General features: G+C 49.6%; 1 protein-coding gene across 1 annotated transcript in view; it reads right to left on the bottom strand.

Moving 5' to 3' along the window:
- LOC149427131 (histone-lysine N-methyltransferase SETD2-like) overlaps positions 1-20,637 on the bottom strand; it is a 70,187-nt gene that overhangs the window by 17,132 nt on the left and 32,418 nt on the right. The window contains exon 10 of the mRNA XM_089668229.1: positions 18,022-18,136. Coding sequence (XP_089524355.1) covers positions 18,022-18,136 — 115 coding nt within the window. The remainder of the gene's footprint in view (positions 1-18,021; positions 18,137-20,637) is intronic.

Raw genomic sequence — 20,637 nt, 5'->3', positions numbered from 1 at the left:
GAGCGGGGGATCAGCAAAGCTGCGGGTACGACTGAGCGGGGGATCAGCAAAGCTGCGGGTACGACTGAGCGGGGGATCAGCAAAGCTGCGGCTACGACTGAGCGGGGGATCAGCAAAGCTGCGGGTACGACTGAGCGGGGGATCAGCAAAGCTGGTGGTACGACTGAGCGGGGGATCAGCAAAGCTGGGGGTACGACTGAGCGGGGGATCAGCAAAGCTGGGGGTACGACTGAGCGGGGGATCAGCAAAGCTGCGGGTACGACTGAGCGGGGGATCAGCAAAGCTGGGGGTACGACTGAGCGGGGGATCAGTAGAGCTGGGGGTTACTAATGAGTGGGGGATCGGCTGAACGCGGGTACTAATGAGCTGGCGTTCATTGATTGATTTCAAACAAATCAAAAATCAACAAACACTGGGCATTTACCAAACTTCATTAAAGCTTTAAAAAAAAAAGTTGTTGTTGTTGTCGCGCCGCCACGCGGTCTGCGCTGCGCCTAAGAAATAAAAGCTTCTCACTGTGTCGTTTCAGCTCTCCGCCCCCCCCCCCCCTTTTTTTCCCCCCAGAACTCTCAGACAAGCTTTATAAATTCAGCACTTTGAACGGACGCAGAGAAGAGAAGCTCACAGTGTGCGTTGAAATCGGAGTAAGCCGTTTCAGTCCAGGAGAGGGGGGGGGCGGTACGATTGGAGGACGGAGGTCGGATTAAAGGAAATGTGGGGAGTCGTGCGGTTGGTGGCAGATCCGTCCCGAGATTTCTTCAGAAGATCGACTGTAATTGATGAGGAGTCCATCTATACCTCCCAGGTTCCTGGGACCTTCTAGGACACACGAATCAAACACAAGGCCCGGGGGCCAAATCCGGCCCGCCAGGCGATTTCATGTGGCTCTCGCTCCTGCAGCTGCAGCAGCACCCCCCTTGTCTCAGCAGTTGGTACAGAAAGGAGGACAGAACTCCTCCTCCAGATCCTGCACTTCTCCTTGCAGCTGAAAAGGGACTCTTTTCTTCTCGTCTCCTCCAATTCCTGCACCTCTCTGTGCAGCCACAGCACCCCCTTGCCTCAGCATTCAGTAGGCTGCGCCAGCGGACTCCAGCCCTCCTCCGGTCCTCCTCCAGACCCTGCGATTCTCCTTGCAGCTGCAAAGGGACTCGTTTCTTTTTGTCTCCTCCAATTCCTGCACCTCTCTGTGCAGCCATAGCACCCCCTCATCTCAGCATTTAGTAGGCTGCGCCTGCTGACTCCAGCCCTCCTCCGGTCCTCCTCCAGACCCTGCGCTTCAACTTGCAGCTGCAAAGGGACTCGTTTCTTCTCGTCTCCTCCAAATTCCTGCGCCTCTCTGTGCAGCCACAGCACCCCCTCATCTCAGCCTCCTCCGGTCTCAGCATTCAGTAGGCTGCGCCAGCGGACTCCAGCCCTCCTCCGGTCCTCCTCCAGACCCTGCGATTCAACTTGCAGCTGCAAAGGGACTCGTTTCTTCTCATCTCCTCCAAATTCCTGCGCCTCTCTGTGCAGCCGCAGCACCCCCTGCGCCAGCTGACTCCAACCCTCCTCCGGTCCTCCTCCAGACCCTGCACTTCCTGTTTCCCAGCTACGCCCCCAGAAGCACAAGGAAAGGGGGGTGCAGTGTGATGTAAAGCAGGGTGGGGGGCGCTCTGGACATCTAGTCTTACAGATACAACCGGCCCTTCGAGGGCCACCCTAATGCTGATGTGGCCGGCCATGAGATGGGGTCCGACACCCCCTGCCCTAGGACGAACACATGATCACGGACACAGAGCAGACTCCAATTGGGCGCTTGTTTTATCCCAACGTTCATCTCTGGAAAATAATCGACTTTTATGGAGGAGAACGTTATTTGCTCCATCGCCAGATGCCAGCGTTCCCAGACATCCGCCGTCCTCACAGACCGTCCACGCCGGGCTTTATAATAGGAACACGAGATTTAATACACAGATGGCAGACGGCCAGCGCCATCGTTCATAGGAAGCCCAAAACGTTCCCAGGTACGCCGGCGCTCATAACCCCAAATGACGCGCCGGGATCGCCGTCTGCGGTCTCAAAGCCGCCATTTATAAATTCGGACGGAATTCTAACGAATGAATGAGGCCCCTCACACCGCCGACTGTTCTAATTACAGCCGGGGATTTAATTGGGGGGAGGGGGGGGGCGGCTTCGGGGGAAAATTCTGCAGACGCTTTTTATTGTTTAGAAAATTTTTTTTTCCTATGAAGAATTAAAAAAAATTGGCGAGCGGAGTGCCGGGGGGCGAGTCTGGGTGTTCCGGGATGGACTGCGACACCGGGCTTGCTCAACACAACAGCTGCAGGGGCCGGTGATTGGGACCAGGAGGAGGTGGAAACGGGCGATGGGTTAAAACCAAAACGTATCTTTGCCTAAAACCGCCTACGGAACTTTTATTGAACCCCGTAATGCCGTCTGCACATCGATTATTAGTATACGAGATTTATACGGCGCCAACAGTTCGCTCGGCGCTTTACATGACCACCAACAGGTTCAGTGAATTACAATGATCTTGTGACAATGGCGTCTGAAGGTCGGTGGGATATGTTGGGCAGCAAGCGAACATGTTGTTCCCGAAGTTGATGTGAGGTATGGACTCCACAAGACCTCTGAAAGGTACGTGGTGGTATCTGGCACCAAGACATCTGAAAGTACGTGGTGATATCTGGCACCAAGACGTCTGAAGGTACATGGTGATATCTGGCACCAAGACCTCTGAAGGTACATGGTGGTATCTGAAGGTACATGGTGGTATCTGGCACCAGGACCTCTGAAGGTACGTGGTGGTATCTGGCACCAAGACATCTGAAGGTACGTGGTGATATCTGGCACCAAGACCTCTGAAGGTACGTGGTGGTATCTGGCACCAAGACGTCTGAAGGTACGTGGTGGTATCTGGCACCAAGACCTCTGAAGGTACGTGGTGGTATCTGGCACCAAGACCTCTGAAGGTACGTGGTGGTATCTGGCACCAAGACCTCTGAAGGTACGTGGTGGTATCTGGCACCAAGACCTCTGAAGGTACGTGGTGGTATCTGGCACCAAGACCTCTGAAGGTACGTGGTGGTATCTGGCACCAAGACCTCTGAAGGTACGTGGTGGTATCTGGCACCAAGACCTCTGAAGGTACGTGGTGGTATCTGGCACCAAGACCTCTGAAGGTACGTGGTGGTATCTGGCACCAAGACCTCTGAAGGTACGTGGTGGTATCTGGCACCAAGACCTCTGAAGGTACGTGGTGGTATCTGGCACCAAGACCTCTGAAGGTACGTGGTGGTATCTGGCACCAAGACCTCTGAAGGTACGTGGTGGTATCTGGCACCAAGACCTCTGAAGGTACGTGGTGGTATCTGGCACCAAGACCTCTGAAGGTACGTGGTGGTATCTGGCACCAAGACCTCTGAAGGTACGTGGTGGTATCTGGCACCAAGACCTCTGAAGGTACGTGGTGGTATCTGGCACCAAGACCTCTGAAGGTACGTGGTGGTATCTGGCACCAAGACCTCTGAAGGTACGTGGTGGTATCTGGCACCAAGACCTCTGAAGGTACGTGGTGGTATCTGGCACCAAGACCTCTGAAGGTACGTGGTGGTATCTGGCACCAAGACCTCTGAAGGTACGTGGTGGTATCTGGCACCAAGACCTCTGAAGGTACGTGGTGGTATCTGGCACCAAGACCTCTGAAGGTACGTGGTGGTATCTGGCACCAAGACCTCTGAAGGTACGTGGTGGTATCTGGCACCAAGACCTCTGAAGGTACGTGGTGGTATCTGGCACCAAGACCTCTGAAGGTACGTGGTGGTATCTGGCACCAAGACCTCTGAAGGTACGTGGTGGTATCTGGCACCAAGACCTCTGAAGGTACGTGGTGGTATCTGGCACCAAGACCTCTGAAGGTACGTGGTGGTATCTGGCACCAAGACCTCTGAAGGTACGTGGTGGTATCTGGCACCAAGACCTCTGAAGGTACGTGGTGGTATCTGGCACCAAGACCTCTGAAGGTACGTGGTGGTATCTGGCACCAAGACCTCTGAAGGTACGTGGTGGTATCTGGCACCAAGACCTCTGAAGCTACGTGGTGGTATCTGGCACCAAGACCTCTGAAGGTACGTGGTGGTATCTGGCACCAAGACATCTGAAGGTACGTGGTGGTATCTGGCACCAAGACCTCTGACGGTACGTGGTGGTATCTGGCACCAAGACCTCTGAAGGTACGTGGTGGTATCTGGCACCAAGACCTCTGAAGGTACGTGGTGGTATCTGGCACCAAGACCTCTGAAGGTACGTGGTGGTATCTGGCACCAAGACCTCTGAAGGTACGTGGTGGTATCTGGCACCAAGACCTCTGAAGGTACGTGGTGGTATCTGGTACCAAGACCTCTGAAGGTACGTGGTGGTATCTGGCACCAAGACCTCTGAAGGTACGTGGTGGTATCTGGCACCAAGACCTCTGAAGGTATGTGGTGGTATCTGGCACCAAGACCTCTGAAGGTACGTGGTGGTATCTGGCACCAAAACCTCTGAAGGTACGTGGTGGTATCTGGCACCAAGACCTCTGAAGGTACGTGGTGGTATCTGGCACCAAGACCTCTGAAGGTACGTGGTGGTATCTGGCACCAAGACCTCTGAAGGTACGTGGTGGTATCTGGCACCAAGACCTCTGAAGGTACGTGGTGGTATCTGGCACCAAGACCTCTGAAGGTACGTGGTGGTATCTGGCACCAAGACCTCTGAAGGTACGTGGTGGTATCTGGCACCAAGACCTCTGAAGGTACGTGGTGGTATCTGGCACCAAGACCTCTGAAGGTACGTGGTGGTATCTGGCACCAAGACCTCTGAAGGTACGTGGTGGTATCTGGCACCAAGACCTCTGAAGGTACGTGGTGGTATCTGGCACCAAGACCTCTGAAGGTACGTGGTGGTATCTGGCACCAAGACCTCTGAAGGTACGTGGTGGTATCTGGCACCAAGATCTCTGAAGGTACGTAGTGGTATCTGGCACCAAGACCTCTGAAGGTACGTGGTGGTATCTGGCACCAAGACCTCTGACGGTACGTGGTGGTATCTGGCACCAAGACCTCTGAAGGTACGTAGTGGTATCTGGCACCAAGACATCAAGTCCTTGAAGTTAGAAGTTGGGGCCTCCATGGAGCACGTCCCACAGAGGCTCGATTGGATTGAGATCTGGAGAATTTGGATTCATCAATGAGCCTTCCCTCCCCCCACCTCCATCAATGAGCCTTCCCTCCCCCCACCTCCATCAATGAGCCTTTCCTCCCCCCACCTCCATCAATGAGCCTTCCCTCCCCCCACCTCCATCAATGAACACTCCCTCCCCACCTCCATCAATGAGCCTTCCCTCCCCACCTCCCTCAATGAGCCTTCCCTCCCCACCTCCCTCAATGAGCCTTCCCTCCCCACCTCCATGAATGAGCCTTCCCTCCCCACCTCTATGAATGAGCCATGGCAGTCCATGATCCTGTCACCGGCTGAATTTCCTTCCTTGGACCACTTTTGGTCGATCCTGACCAATGCAGACCAGGAACATCCCACAAGAGCTGCAGTTTTGGAGTTGACCTGACCCGGTCATCTAGACATTACAATTTGCTCCAAGTCAGAGTCTCTAAGATCCTTACACGTATCAACACATCAACTTCAGGGACAACATGGTCACTTGCTGCCAAATATATCCCTCCCACTCTCAGATGTCACCAGACAATCAATGTTATTCACTTTCCCGGTCACTGGTCAGATTTGTATGGCCGATCGCCGTCTGCTTTTGTTGTTCCCTCCCTACCTCCATAAAAGAGCCTTCCCTCCCCACCTCCATCAATGAGCCTCCCCACCTCCATCAATGAGCCTTCCCACCTCCATCAATGAGCCTTCCCACCTCCATCAATGAGCCTTCCCACATCCATCAATGAGCCTTCCCACCTCCATCAATGAGCCTTCCCACCTCCATCAATGAGCCTTCCCACCTCCATCAATGAGCCTTCCCACCTCCATCAATGAGCCTTCCCACCTCCATCAATGAGCCTTCCCACCTCCATCAATGAGCCTTCCCACCTCCATCAATGAGCCTTCCCACCTCCATCAATGAGCCTTCCCACCTCCATCAATGAGCCTTCCCACCTCCATCAATGAGCCTTCCCACCTCCATCAATGAGCCTTCCCACCTCCATCAATGAGCCTTCCCACCTCCATCAATGAGCCTTCCCACCCCACCTCCATGAATGAGCCTTCCCTCCCCACCTCCATGAATGAGCCTTCCCTCCCCACCTCCATGAATAAGCCTTCCCTCCACACCTCCATGAATGAGCCATGGCAGCCCTTAATCCTGTTACCGGCTGAATTTCCTTCCTTGGACCACTTTTGGTTGAACCTGACCAACGCAGACCAGGAACATCCCACAAGAGCTGCAGTTTTGGAGTTGACCTGACCCGGTCATCTAGACATTACAATCTGACCCTTGTCAGAGTCTCTAAGATCCTTACACATGTCAACACATCAACTTCAGGGACAACATGTTCACTTGCTGCCTAATATATCCCTCCCACTCTCAGATGTCACCAGACAATCAATGTTATTGACTTTCCCGGTCAGTGGTCAGATTCGTATGGCCGATCGCCGTCTGCTTTTGTTGTTGAGTGTTCACATATTCTTTGGAGTATAAACGCACACGGTTCTCGTATTTACAGAAACGTTTGTAGCCAACAGTTCAGATTTAAGTATTTTGTTGAGATTAAAGGTCAAGAATTCCCATTTAAACCCACTTTAATTCCAGCTTGTGACACCACAAAACGTTGAAAAGTCCAAAGAGGCTAAAGACTTCCGCAACCCAACCACACAGAAAAAAAAAAAAAGTCATTGGATGAAGCCGAGCTATAATTATCCAATCATTTCTATTTTTCATCATTATCTTTCATGGTAGTTGTGGGGAGTTCTGACCATTGCATGCATTAAAAGAAGACTTTTTTGGTACTCGCTGTAAAAAAAAACCTTTCTTGGGTACTTTGAGGGACACGGGAAGTCTTGAACCTTCGGGTTATACTGCCGTCTCAAGGAGGATTGGACATCGGAAAACTAAAACGAATGTAGGCCAGCCCAGGGTAACCCCTCCTACTACCATTACGCCTCAGTTAACTAGTTAAGCAGAACCAGAAGTATGACCATAAAACCCAGAACAGGTTATGATGTTCCTCAATGGAATCCAAAGAAAGGATTTAACAGCAAGTACGTAAATCCTTTCCTTCTTGTCCATCGAGGGACTTTGGAGGTCTTTAACCTTCAGTACGTCCAAAAGTGGTCCAGGGGTGGGCAACACAGCAAGCAATTGTCCAAAAAAAAAAAAAAGAAAAAGAAAAAGAGAAAATGTGAATACAGCCTACAGCTCAAGGAGCTGCCTAAAGGACTTTATGCCAAAGATGGCATCAAATGAGGACGAAATATCTACCTGGAAGAACTTAAAGAGCAAGTGGTAAGCCTTGCAGATCTGGGAAACAATTGTTTGATGCCGAAAAGCCCAAGAAACGCTCACAGATCTAGTGGAGTGTGCCGAGACAAGAAAGGGTGGAACCCAATTCTTGAAACCATGAACTTGGATGATGGTCTCCCTGAGCCACCTAGAGATGGTAGAAGGAGAAGTTGGTGCACCCTTGACAAGAAATGGGGGAACCCAATTCTTGAAACCATGAACTTGGATGATGGTTTCCCTGAGCCACCTAGAGATGGTAGAAGGAGAAGTTGGTGCACCCTTGACAAGAAAGGGGGGAACCCAATTCTTGAAACCATGAACTTGGATGATGGTTTCCCTGAGCCACCTAGAGATGGTAGAAGGAGAAGCTGATGCACCCTTACAGGGTCCATTCAATGTGACAAAGGGAATCCGTGTTCCTGAAAAGGCAAAAAGCAGTGACAGAGCTACTGGAGCATGCCTTGACAAGAAAGGGTGGAACCCAATTCTTGAAACCATAAACTTGGATGATGGTCTCCCTGAGCCACCAAGAGATGGTAGAAGGAGAAGTTGGTGCACCCTTACATGGGCCATTCGAAGTGACGAAAAGAGAATCAGTTTTTCTGAAAAACCCAAGTAGTACTGAAATCTAGTGGAGTGTGTCAAGATCGAGTGAAGTGTGCCTTGACAAGAAAGGGTGGAACCCAATCCTTTAGACCATAAGCTTGGCCAATGGTCTTCCAGAGCCACCAAGAGATGGTAGAAGGAGAAGCTGATGCACCCTTACAGGGTCCATCCAATGTGACAAAGGGAATCCGTGTTCCTGAAAAGGCAAAAAGTACTGACAGAGCTACTGGAGCGTGCCTTGACAAGAAAGGGTGGAACCCAATTCTTGAAACCATAAATTTGGATGATGGTCTCCCTGAGCCACCGAGAGATGGTAGAAGGAGAAGCTGATGGACTCTTACATGGTCCATTCCAAGTGACAAAAAGAGAATCAGTTTTTCTGAAAAACGCAAGTAGTACTGAAATCTAGTGGAGTGTGCCAAATCTAGTAGAGTGTGCCTTGACAAGAAAGGGTGAAACCCAATCCTTTAGACCATAAGCTTGGCTAATGGTATTTCTGAGCCACCAAGAGATGGGAGAAGGAGACGTTGGTGCACCCTTAGAGGGGCAGGCGGAGACATGGGAGCATGCTTAAGCCGTCCACAGTCAGCAAATAACTGGGGGATTTGGACCATAAAAGTCTTGCAAGACTGTAGTAAAAACCTCAGCCAAAAAGGCAGAGAAGCCTGGAAAAATATGGAGCCAAGTAGGACTTTAAAGCTAGGGTATACTCTAGGAGCATAGGGCAACAAGATTCCAGACGGCAGACACTGAGCGCATCAGTACGGGCTTTCTGGTGACCCTCAGAAACTTGTCTTTGGGCTTTCAATGTGGCTTTTGGTCTGCCAGACCTGTTATTGTCCCAGAGTACCTTGTGATGCTGTAGGACACTAGTCACTGACACCTTGACTTTCTTAGCAATCTCCCTACAGAAAAGTTATTCGTGTTTATGGTCGATGATGGTCTGTGTCTTCCATGGTGCAAACAGCACAAGAGCTGTTCGATGAGTATGAGCTGGGGGCGCCTGATATTGTGGGATTGTTTCCCCTATGTCTAGAAGAAGTCATGTTGCAACCGCATGGTGGGCGGCCTGATATTGTGGGATTGTTTCCCCCATGTCTAGAAGAAGTCATGTTACAACCGCATGGTGGGCGGCCTGATATTGTGGGATTGTTTCCCCTATGTATAGAAGAAGTCATGTTGCAACCGCATGGTGGGCGGCCTGATATTGTGGGATTGTTTCCCCTATGTCTAGAAGAAGTCATGTTACAACCGCATGGTGGGCGGCCTGATATTGTGGGAATGTTTCCCCTATGTCTAGAAGAAGTCATGTTACAACCGCATGGTGGGCGGCCTGATATTGTGGGATTGTTTCCCCTATGTCTATAAGAAGTCATGTAACAACCGCATGGTGGGCGGCCTGATATTGTGGGATTGTTTCCCCTATGTCTAGAAGAAGTCATGTTACAACCGCATGGTGGGCGGCCTGATATTGTGGGAATGTTTCCCCTATGTCTAGAAGAAGTCATGTTGCAACCGCATGGTGGGCGGCCTGATATTGTGGGATTGTTTCCCCTATGTATAGAAGAAGTCATGTTGCAACCGCATGGTGGGCGGCCTGATATTGTGGGATTGTTTCCCCTATGTATAGAAGAAGTCATGTTGCAACCGCATGGTGGGCGGCCTGATATTGTGGGATTGTTTCCCCTATGTCTAGAAGAAGTCATGTTGCAACCGCATGGTGGAAAGACACAATAAGGCTCAGGTTAAGAAGCAAGGACTGGTAGAAGGTTGGACGGCTGGAGGTGACCAAAATGACTACAGGCAGCAAAGTGGACACAAACAAAAATTCCTTGAGGCGGTTTGCAAAGCAGGAGCAGCAGCGGAAATATGCTTCCGTCATGCTGTATGACAGGAAAGAGCACAGAGCGTGTGCAAGTCCACCCAGTGGATGAGGTCGGCGCTCTGTCCCACAAAATTTGAACCTCTTCCATAGCAAAAACGAGGAACTTACAGGCAACCCAGCAGTTGTCGCTCGGTGCTTGGCCAACTGGACCACTCACAAAATGAGTCTTCAGAGACAGTACAGGTGCTGAGACAATGGAAACCAGGGCCCAAAAGGTCACCAAGTCCAGCAAGGTCCAGACATGACACTCCAAAAGCCAGACTGCGTTGGATAGCTTCAATTAGATAGATCAGCTGAAGCAGCAGTGTGGAGAAGAGTTCTGATGGGAAAAATAGTGGAAAAGTGGTCTTCTACAGGAGATCAGCTGAAGCACCGGTGTGGAGAAGCGTTCTGATGGGAAGAATAGTGGAAGAGTGATCTTCTAGAGGAGATCAGCTGAAGCACCGGTGTGGAGAAGCATTTTGATGGGAAGAATAGTGGAAGAGTGGTCTTCTACATAAGATCAGCTGAAGCAGCAGTGTGGAGAAGAGTTCTGATGGGAAGAATAGTGGAAGAGTGGTCTTCTCCACGCTGCTGCTTCAGCTGATCTCATGTAGAAGACCACTCTTCTTCCCATCAGAACGCTTCTCCACGCTGCTTCTTCAGCTGATCTCCTGTAGAAGACCACTCTTCCACTATTCTTCCCATCAGAACGCTTCTCCACGCTGCTGCTTCAGCTGATCTCCTGTAGAAGACCACTCTTCCACTATTCTTCCCATCAAAACGCTTCTACAGGAGATCAGCTGAAGCACCAGTGTGGAGAAGCGTTCTGATGGGAAGAATAGTGGAAGAGTGGTCTTCTACAGGAGATCAGCTGAAGCACCGGTGTGGAGAAGCGTTCTGATGGGAAGAATAGTGGAAGAGTGGTCTTCTAGAGGAGATCAGCTGAAGCACCAGTGTGGAGAAGCGTTTTGATGGGAAGAATAGTGGAAGAGTGGTCTTCTACATGAGATCAGCTGAAGCAGCAGTGTGGAGAAGAGTTCTGATGGGAAGAATAGTGGAAGAGTGGTCTTCTCCATGCTGCTGCTTCAGCTGATCTCATGTAGAAGACCACTCTTCTTCCCATCAGAACGCTTCTCCACGCTGCTTCTTCAGCTGATCTCCTGTAGAAGACCACTCTTCCACTATTCTTCCCATCAGAACGCTTCTCCACGCTGCTGCTTCAGCTGATCTCCTGTAGAAGACCACTCTTCCACTATTCTTCCCATCAAAACGCTTCTACAGGAGATCAGCTGAAGCACCAGTGTGGAGAAGCGTTCTGATGGGAAGAATAGTGGAAGAGTGGTCTTCTACAGGAGATCAGCTGAAGCACCGGTGTGGAGAAGCGTTCTGATGGGAAGAATAGTGGAAGAGTGGTCTTCTAGAGGAGATCAGCTGAAGCACCAGTGTGGAGAAGCGTTTTGATGGGAAGAATAGTGGAAGAGTGGTCTTCTACATGAGATCAGCTGAAGCAGCAGTGTGGAGAAGAGTTCTGATGGGAAGAATAGTGGAAGAGTGGTCTTCTCCATGCTGCTGCTTCAACTGATCTCCTGTAGAAGACCACTCTTCCACTATTCTTCCCATCAAAACGCTTCTACAGGAGATCAGCTGAAGCACCAGCGTGGAGAAGCGTTCTGATGGGAAGAATAGTGGAAGAGTGGTCTTCTACAGGGCATCAGCTGAAGCAGCAGCGTGGAGAAGCGTTTTGATGGGAAGAATAGTGGAAGAGTGGTCTTCTACAGGAGATCAGCTGAAGCAGCAGCGTGGAGAAGAATTTTGATGGGAAAAATAGTGGAAGAGTGGTCTTCTCCACACTGCTGCTTCAGCTGATGTCCTGTAGAAGACCACTCTTCCACTATATTTCCCATCAGAACGCTTCTCCACACTGCTGCTTCAGCTCTTCCATGTAGAAGTGTTCTGATGGGAAGAATAGTGGAAGAGTGGTCTTCTACATGAGATCAGCTGAAGCAGCAGTGTGGAGAAGCGTTCTGATGGGAAAAAGTAGTGGAAGAGTGGTCTTCTACATGGAAGAGCTGAATCAGCAGTGTGGAGAAGTGTTCTGATGGGAAGAATAGTGGAGGAGTGGTCTTCTACAGGAGATCAGCTGAAGCAGCAGTGTGGAGAAGCGTTTTGATGGGAAGAATAGTGGAAGAGTGGTCTTCCACATGTAAGAGCTGAAGAAAAGTCATCCACTAAACTAGAACATACTAAAAACATAGGCATGCTGGTAGTAGGAGGTTGTCCTGGACTGACCTAAAGATTTTTTTTGTATGCCAGTGTCCACTCCTACAGGCAGCAGTATAAACCTAAGATGAAAGATATCCGTGTCCTCCAAAGGATGAGAAAGAAAACGGAGCCACTGTTTGCCGCAGAAGCCTTCCCTGCAGGCCGGAGAACACGTTGTTCAAGAACATTGTCGGCGAGAGCCTCTCCGTGGATACAAAGACGTCAGCCGGACACGTCCCACAGACCCCAGTGACCACAGAGCGGCAGCCGATTCAGAATCTGGCACCCCCAGGTAGCGTGCCTGTCTCTGCGGTCCTCTATCACCTCCGCTGATTATAGCTCTGTCTGTGGCGTGTTCTAGAATTCCTCTGATATATGAGGTGCAGGGCTTGACGTCTCCTGGCACCATCTCACTGTCCACAAATAAAGACGTTCACGGTTTCCCTTCTAAAAGAGAAATTTAACCCAGCTGTGGATTGCATTGCATCTCGCTCGCCGTTTTGGGACTACAAGTCCCGGTGACGGAAGAGTGCAAAACAGAAAGGAGAGAAGAAAGAGAAAAGAAGAGATATCGAACAACTGAAGTCAATATGAAGCCTTTCATGGGAACTCAGGGAAAGTGTTGCAAGTCTAGAAGCTCCATTTGCAGGCTAGGCTCTAATTTGTAGATACGTTCGGTGTAGACATCGTTTTGGCTCCATCGGCTCGTGGGTTTCCGAGTTCGCCCAAATCCAAGAAGCGACCTCCTCTGAACAACTGGGGGTTCTCCAACCGACATCAGAGCTTCTTACATGGCCGTCCTGGTTCTGGAGACACCTCGGCCCGTGTCATGTCCATCAAGAACAGACATCCTACCCGATCTGTAAAAACCTCAGATCGTATCGCCGAGAGAACCAATGTGAACCGGCGGCCTCACACCAGCTCGGCGTTGGCCGGTGACCAAACTGAGCACATTTCAGGCCCGTTAAGTCAACAAAAGGAAAACCAGAAGGAAAGCGGCCAGGACGGGAGACTGCAGATCATTTCCTCCTGGGAAGGGAACAATCTGTTTTCGCTTTATGCAGAAACCACGTAACGGCTTTGAGGAGAAATCACAAATTCGCAGATTAGGCAGACAGGTTCAGAGAGTTTAAATTGGAGGATGACAGTCACATGGCTGTAAGGCGACCCCAAAAGTCAAACAACAGAAGAGGACCTCAAAAGTGCAACGTCAGGAAACGTCACATCAAATGTTCCCCCTAACCCCCTCGAGTGGCAGCCACCTACCTAAATGTGTACCTTCAGCCCTGGCTCTTGAGTGGTTTACTGTGCAGAGCAGCCTGGTAATGTCCACCTCCGATGGCTGATACGTAGTAATGGTGGCCATAAGTATTTATGTATGTGGCTACTACGCGGGAAAGAGAACCTGTCACCACAAAGGAATGTTTAAATGCCAACTCCACCTTTAAAGTGCTAGTTCCCATTTTCACGTTTCAAGGTGCATTCTTCCTACTGACCACCAATGTAAGGACCATTCTTCGCACTGACCCCCCCAATGTAAGGGACATTCTTCCCACTGACCACCAATGTAAGGACCATTCTTCGCACTGACCCCCCCAATGTAAGGGACATTCTTCCCACTGATCACCAATGTAAGGGACATTCTTCCCACTGATCACCAATGTAAGGAACATTCTTCCCACTGACCCCCAATGTAAGGGACATTCTTCCCACTGACCTCCAATGTAAGGGACATTCTTCCCACTGACCCCCAATGTAAGGGACATTCTTCCCACTGACCCCCAATGTAAGGGACATTCTTCCCACTGACCACCAATGTAAGGGACATTCTTCCCACTGACCCCCAATGTAAGGGACATTCTTCCCACTGATCACCAATGTAAGGGACATTCTTCCCACTGACCCCCAATGTAAGGGACATTCTTCCCACTGATCACCAATGTAAGGGACATTCTTCCCACTGACCCCCCAATGTAAGGAACATTCTTCCCACTGACCCCCAATGTAAGGGACATTCTTCCCACTGACCCCCAATGTAAGGGACATTCTTCCCACTGATCACCAATGTAAGGAACATTCTTCCCACTGACCCCCCAATGTAAGGGACATTCTTCCCACTGACCCCCAATGTAAGGGACCTTCTTCCCACTGACCCCCAATGTAAGGGACATTCTTCCCACTGACCCCCAATGTGAGGGACATTCTTCTCACTGACCCCCAATGTGAGGGACATTCTTCCCACTGACCCCCAATGTAAGGTACATTCTTACCACTGACCACCAATGTAAGGGACATTCTTCCCACTGACCCCCAATGTAAGGGACATTCTTCCCACTGACCCCCAATGTAAGGGACATTCTTCCCACTGACCCCCAATGTAAGGGACGTTCTTCCCACTGACCCCCCAATGTAAGGGACATTCTTCCCACTGACCTCCAATGTAAGGGACATTCTTGTTCCCAATGATGGGGCACTATTCCTCCCCCCACTGACACCAATGATGGGGCACTATTCTTCCCACCGACACCAATGATGGGACACTATTCCTCCCACCGACACCAATGATGGGGCACTATTCCTCCCACTGACACCAATGATGGGACACTATTCCTCCCACTGACACCAATGATGGGACACTATTCATCCCACTGACACCAATGATGGGGCACTATTCCTCCCACTGACACCAATGATGGGGCACTATTCCTCCCACTGACACCAATGATAGGGCACCATTCCTCCCACTGACACCAATGATGGGGCACCATTCTTCCCACTGATACCAATGATGGGGCACTATTCCTCCCACTGACACCAATGATGGGGCACTATTCCTCCCACTGACACCAATGATGGGGCACCATTCTTCCCACTGATACCAATGATGGGGCACTATTCCATCCACTGACACCAATGATGGGACACTATTCCTCCCACTGACACCAATGATGGGACACTATTCCTCCCACTGACACCAATGTTGGGGCACTATTCCTCCCACTGACACCAATGTTGGGGCACTATTCCTCCCACTGACACCAATGTTGGGGCACTATTCCTCCCACTGACACCAATGATGGGGCACTATTCCTCCCACGGACACCAATGATGGGGCACTATTCCTCCCACTGACACCAATGATGGGGCACTATTCCTCCCACTGACACCAATGATGGGGCACTATTCCTCCCACTGATACCAATGATGGGGCACCATTCCTCCCACTGATACCAATGATGGGGCACTATTCCTCCCACTGATACCAATGATGGGGCACTATTCCTCCCACTGACACCAATGATGGGACACTATTCCTCCCACTGACACCAATGTTGGGGCACTATTCCTCCCACTGACACCAATGACGGGGCACTATTCCTCCCACTGACACCAATGATGGGGCACTATTCCTTCCACTGACACCAATGATGGGGCACTATTCCTCCCACTGACACCAATGATGGGGCACTATTCCTCCCACTGACACCAATGATGGGGCACTATTCCTCCCACTGACATCAATGATGGGGCACTATTCCCCCCACTGACACCAATGATGGGGCACTATTCCTCCCTCTGACACCAATGATGGGGCACTATTCCCCCCACTGACACCAATGATGGGGCACTATTCCCCCCACTGACACCAATGATGGGGCACTATTCCTCCCACTGATACCAATGATGGGGCACTATTCCTCCCACTGACACCAATGATGGGGCACAATTCCTCCCACTGACACCGATGATGAGGCATTGCTTATTCCCACTGACGCCAGGACATTTTCCTCCCCCACTGGCCAGTCCGGCCCCCCTAAACTTTGAAGGACAGTAAACCGACCTTCCGTTTACAAAGTCTGCCGATCCATGCATTATAGCATCATGTGACACGAGACTGCAGTCCCATCATCAATCCCTGTAGAATCGATCTAAACAATGCAACTTACAGGTCCTTAGATGTGGCGTCTACATTTCTTTTTTTTTCCCACCAATATAGTGACCCTGCCTGACATTTCCTGTCTCAGGGTGACAGATCGCCAGGAAAGGCGAGATTTCATTTCAGCGCACAGGAAGTTACAAGGACGCCAGATTTCTGGCATGATCAACTGGATTTTTTTTCTGTACTTTTTAACCACTTCCCGTCCGGCCCATGTATATAAGCAGCCTCCATGCCCCCCTGGGAGTGCGCAGCACCGCGATCCGGTGCCCGCTGTGTCATCCCTACACCGATCGTCGTACGGGACCTCTGTGTGATCACATGAACAGTAGTAAGCAAGATGTCACTTCTGACATCATTGCTTATTACGTGTGAAATCTGTGAATGATCACAGAGATCACATGGTACAGGGCCATTCACACCAGCCTTGTACCATGTGACAAGCTGTGACCAATCACAGCTCACTCAGTATTTCTCAATGGCTGCAAGAATGCAGCCAGAGATAAGGAGAAATGATTCCTCTTACAGCCTTTATGGGTGTAAAAAAAAAAATCTTCATCACCCCCCACAAGTAGTAGTGTCGCCATGGTGACTGCACTGCTAGGGTGACAGTATGTAAAAAAAAAAAGTTTAAAAATTATGTTTGGTTATGAACTAATTTGGATTATTTTTTTTTTTACTAAAAAAGATAACGGAATAAATTTTGGCCGAGATTTATGATGAAATATTATTGATTTGCAAAATGTTATAAGAAAAACACTTTTTTTCAAAATTTTTGGACTTTTTCTTTTACATAGCAAAAAAAAATAATAATCCCAGCGGTGAATGAATACCACCAAAATAAAGTTTTATCTGTCCCAACAAAATGCTAAAAAATTTATATGGGTACAGTGTTGCATGACCGCGCAATTGTCATTCAAAGTGTGATAGCGCTGAAAGCTGAAAATTGACCTGGACTGGAAGGGGGGTAAAAATGTCCGGACTGGAAGGGGGGTAAAAATGTCCGGACTGGAAGGGGGGTAAAAATGTCCGGACTGGAAGGGGGGGAAAGTGTTCGGACTGGAAGGGGGGGAAAGTGTTCGGACTGGAAGGGGGGGGGGGGGGAGTGTCCGGACTGGAAGGGGGGGGGGGGGGAGTGTCCGGACTGGAAGGGGGGGGGGGGAAGTGTCCGGACTGGAAGGGGGTGAAAGTGTCCGGACTGGAAGGGGGTGAAAGTGTCCGGACTGGAAGGGGGTGAAAGTGTCCGGACTGGAAGGGGGTGAAAGTGTCCGGACTGGAAGGGGGTGAAAGTGTCCGGACTGGAAGGGGGTGAAAGCGTCCGGACTGGAAGGGGGTGAAAGCGTCCGGACTGGAAGGGGGTGAAAGCGTCCGGACTGGAAGGGGGTGAAAGCGTCCGGACTGGAAGGGGGTGAAAGCGTCCGGACTGGAAGGGGGGTGAAAGCGTCCGGACTGGAAGGGGGGGAAAGCGTCCGGACTGGAAGGGGGGGAAAGTGTCCGGACTGGAAGGGGGTGAAAGTGTCCGGACTGGAAGGGGGTGAAAGTGTCCGGACTGGAAGGGGGGGAAAGTGTCCGGACTGGAAGGGGGGGAAAGTGTCCGGACTGGAAGGGGGGGAAAGTGTCCGGACTGGAAGGGGGGGAAAGTGTCCGGACTGGAAGGGGGGGAAAGTGTCCGGACTGGAAGGGGGGGAAAGTGTCCGGACTGGAAGGGGGGGAAAGTGTCCGGACTGGAAGGGGGGGAAAGTGTCCGGACTGGAAGGGGGGGAGGTGTCCGGACTGGAAGGGGGGGGAAGTGTCCGGACTGGAAGTGGTTAATAAAATTGTACATCCAGCGTCATTACTGAGCAGTGCATTCACCTTCATGGGGTTCTCGTCGTAGGTCGGGGTTCCCAGGTCCATTTCGGCTTCGTGATCCAGACTCACTCCCTCCTCTCCGGCGTTGTCCCAGGACGGAGGGTCCCACTGCGTTTGCCTGTACAATTATAAGAGACATACATGTAAAAATCGACTTTTTTTTTGTAAGAAAATGATTAAACAGAGTATTTACCCCCCCTTCGGGGGAGAGAAAAAAAAAAGGGCAATTTTAAAGAAAAAAAAACATATTTTGGACTTCTTGTTATTAAATATGTTCAATAAAAAACAAAATTAAATTTAAAAAAAAAAAATAAAAAATGTAAATTCAATTTATGTCCCTTTTTCCCTGATCAGCTGCATTGGAGGCCAGAGGAGAGACCCCAGATCTCTCCATGAAGAGGACCTGTCACGGTTCATGCTGTCACAAGGGATGTTGTTCATCCCTTTCGATAGCAATAAAGTTGAGTAAAAAAAGAAAAAAAAATTAGAGACCGTGTAAAAAATGTTTATTTAACCCCTCGCCCTCCTGAGGATTTCTCCCCCTTCCTGACCAAGCCATTTTTTTGCGATACGGAGCTGCGTTACTTTAACTGAAAATTGCGCAGTCATGCAACGCTGCACCACAATTTATATAATTTCCCCCCCCCACAAATAGAGCTTTCTTTCGGTGGTATTTGATCGTCTCTACGGTTTTTTTTTTTGCGCTATAAACGAAAAAAGACAATTTTGAAAAAAAAATATATTTTTTACTTTTTGCTATAAAACATATCCAATAAAAAAAAAATTTCGTCATAAATTTTGGCCAAAATGTATTCTGCTCCGTGTCTTTGTAAAAAAAAAATAAAAAAACGTGTAAATTAATCGGTTTACGTGAAAGTTCTAGCATTTACAAATGGCGGTATATATACACAATGGAATTTTTTTTTTAATACTAGTAATGGCGGCGATCAGCGACTTATAGCAGGACTGCGGCAGGCATTCTGACAGTGGGGGGGACTAACTGCCACTGACATTGCCAATGACACCAATACAGTGATCAGTGCTAATAAAAAGCCCTGACACTGTACTAATGGCACTGGGCCACTGAGAAAACCTTGGTCATTCTAGTTCATCCCAAAGGTGTTCAATAGGGTTGAGGTCAGAGCTGTGTAGGACAATCAAGTTCCTTCACACCAAACTGGTCAAACCATGTCTTTATGGATATGTTGATTGAGAAGACCTTGACCATTCTAGTTCATTCCAAAGGTGTTCAGTAGTGCTGAGGTCAGGGCTGTGCAGGACAATAAAGTTCCTCCACACCAAACTGGTCAAACCATGTCTTTATGGAGATGTTGGTTGGGATGAACTAGAATGGCCAAGGTTTTCTCAACCAACATCTCCATAAAGACATGGTTTGACCAGTTTGGTGTGGAAGAACCGGATTGTCCTGCACAGCTCTGACCTCAACCTTCCTGAACACCTTTGGGATGAACTAGAATGGCCAAGGTTTTCTCAAAGGTGTTCAGGAAGGTTGAGGTCAGAGCTGTGCAGGACAATCCGGTTCTTCCACACCAAACTGGTCAAACCATGTCTTTATGGAGATGTTGGTTGAGAAGACCTTGGTCATTCTAGATCATTCCAAAGACATGTTTTTACCAGTTTGGTGTGGAGGAACTTTATTGTCCTGCACAGCTCTGACCTCAACCCTACTGAACACCTTTGGGATGAACTAGAATGACCAAGGTCTTGTCAGCCAACAGCCCCATATTAGACATGGTTTGACCTGTTTGGTGTGGAGGAACCTGATTGTCCTGCACAGCTCTGACCTCAATCTTCCTGAACACCTTTGGGATGAACTAGAATGACCAAGGTTTTCTCAACCAACATCTCCATTAAGACGTGGTTTGACCTGTTTGGAGTGGAGGAACACATATGGCCTACACAAAAGCCTTGAATTTGCTTTAGCGCCCTGCACACGACTTATGCAAGCAGGGATGCGGTTTGCACAAAGCAAGCAGGGCATAAGCCTGATGATCAAAAGATGCCATAGTACCTATACAGAAATCGAAATTGAGTCAACAGCAAAGTTTATTGTCCTCCACAGTTCTGACCTCAATCTTCCTGAACACCTTTTGGATGAACCAGAATGACCAAGGTTTTCTCAACCAACATCTTAAAGACATGTTGTGACCAGTTTGGTGTGGAGGAACTTTATTGTCCTGCACAGCCCTGACCTCAACACTACTGAACACCTTTGCAATGAACTATAACGGTCAAGGACTTCTCAACCAACATCTCCATAAAGACATGGTTTGACCAGTTTGGTGTGAAGGAACTTGATTGTTCTACACAGCTCTGACCTCAAACTTATTGAACACCTTTGAGATGAATTAGAATGGTCAAGGTCTTGTCAGCCAACAGCCCCATATATATATGGTTTGACCTGTTTGGTGTGGAGGAACCTGATTGTCCTGCACAGCTCTGACCTCAATCTTCCTGAACACTTTTTGGGATGAACTAGAATGACCAAGGTTTTCTCAACCAACATTTCCATAAAGACATGGTTTGACCAGTTTGGTGTGAAGGAACTTGATTGTCCTGCATGCACAGCTCTGACCTCAACCCTATTGAACACCTTTG

This window comes from Staurois parvus, unplaced genomic scaffold (genome assembly GCF_062004578.1).
Source record: "Staurois parvus isolate SC_StPar_1 unplaced genomic scaffold, SC_StPar_1.0 ptg003987l, whole genome shotgun sequence".
Taxonomy (NCBI): domain Eukaryota; kingdom Metazoa; phylum Chordata; class Amphibia; order Anura; family Ranidae; genus Staurois; species Staurois parvus.
Note: the sequence above shows the minus strand (reverse complement) of the source record. Positions and strands in the feature narration are given on the sequence as shown.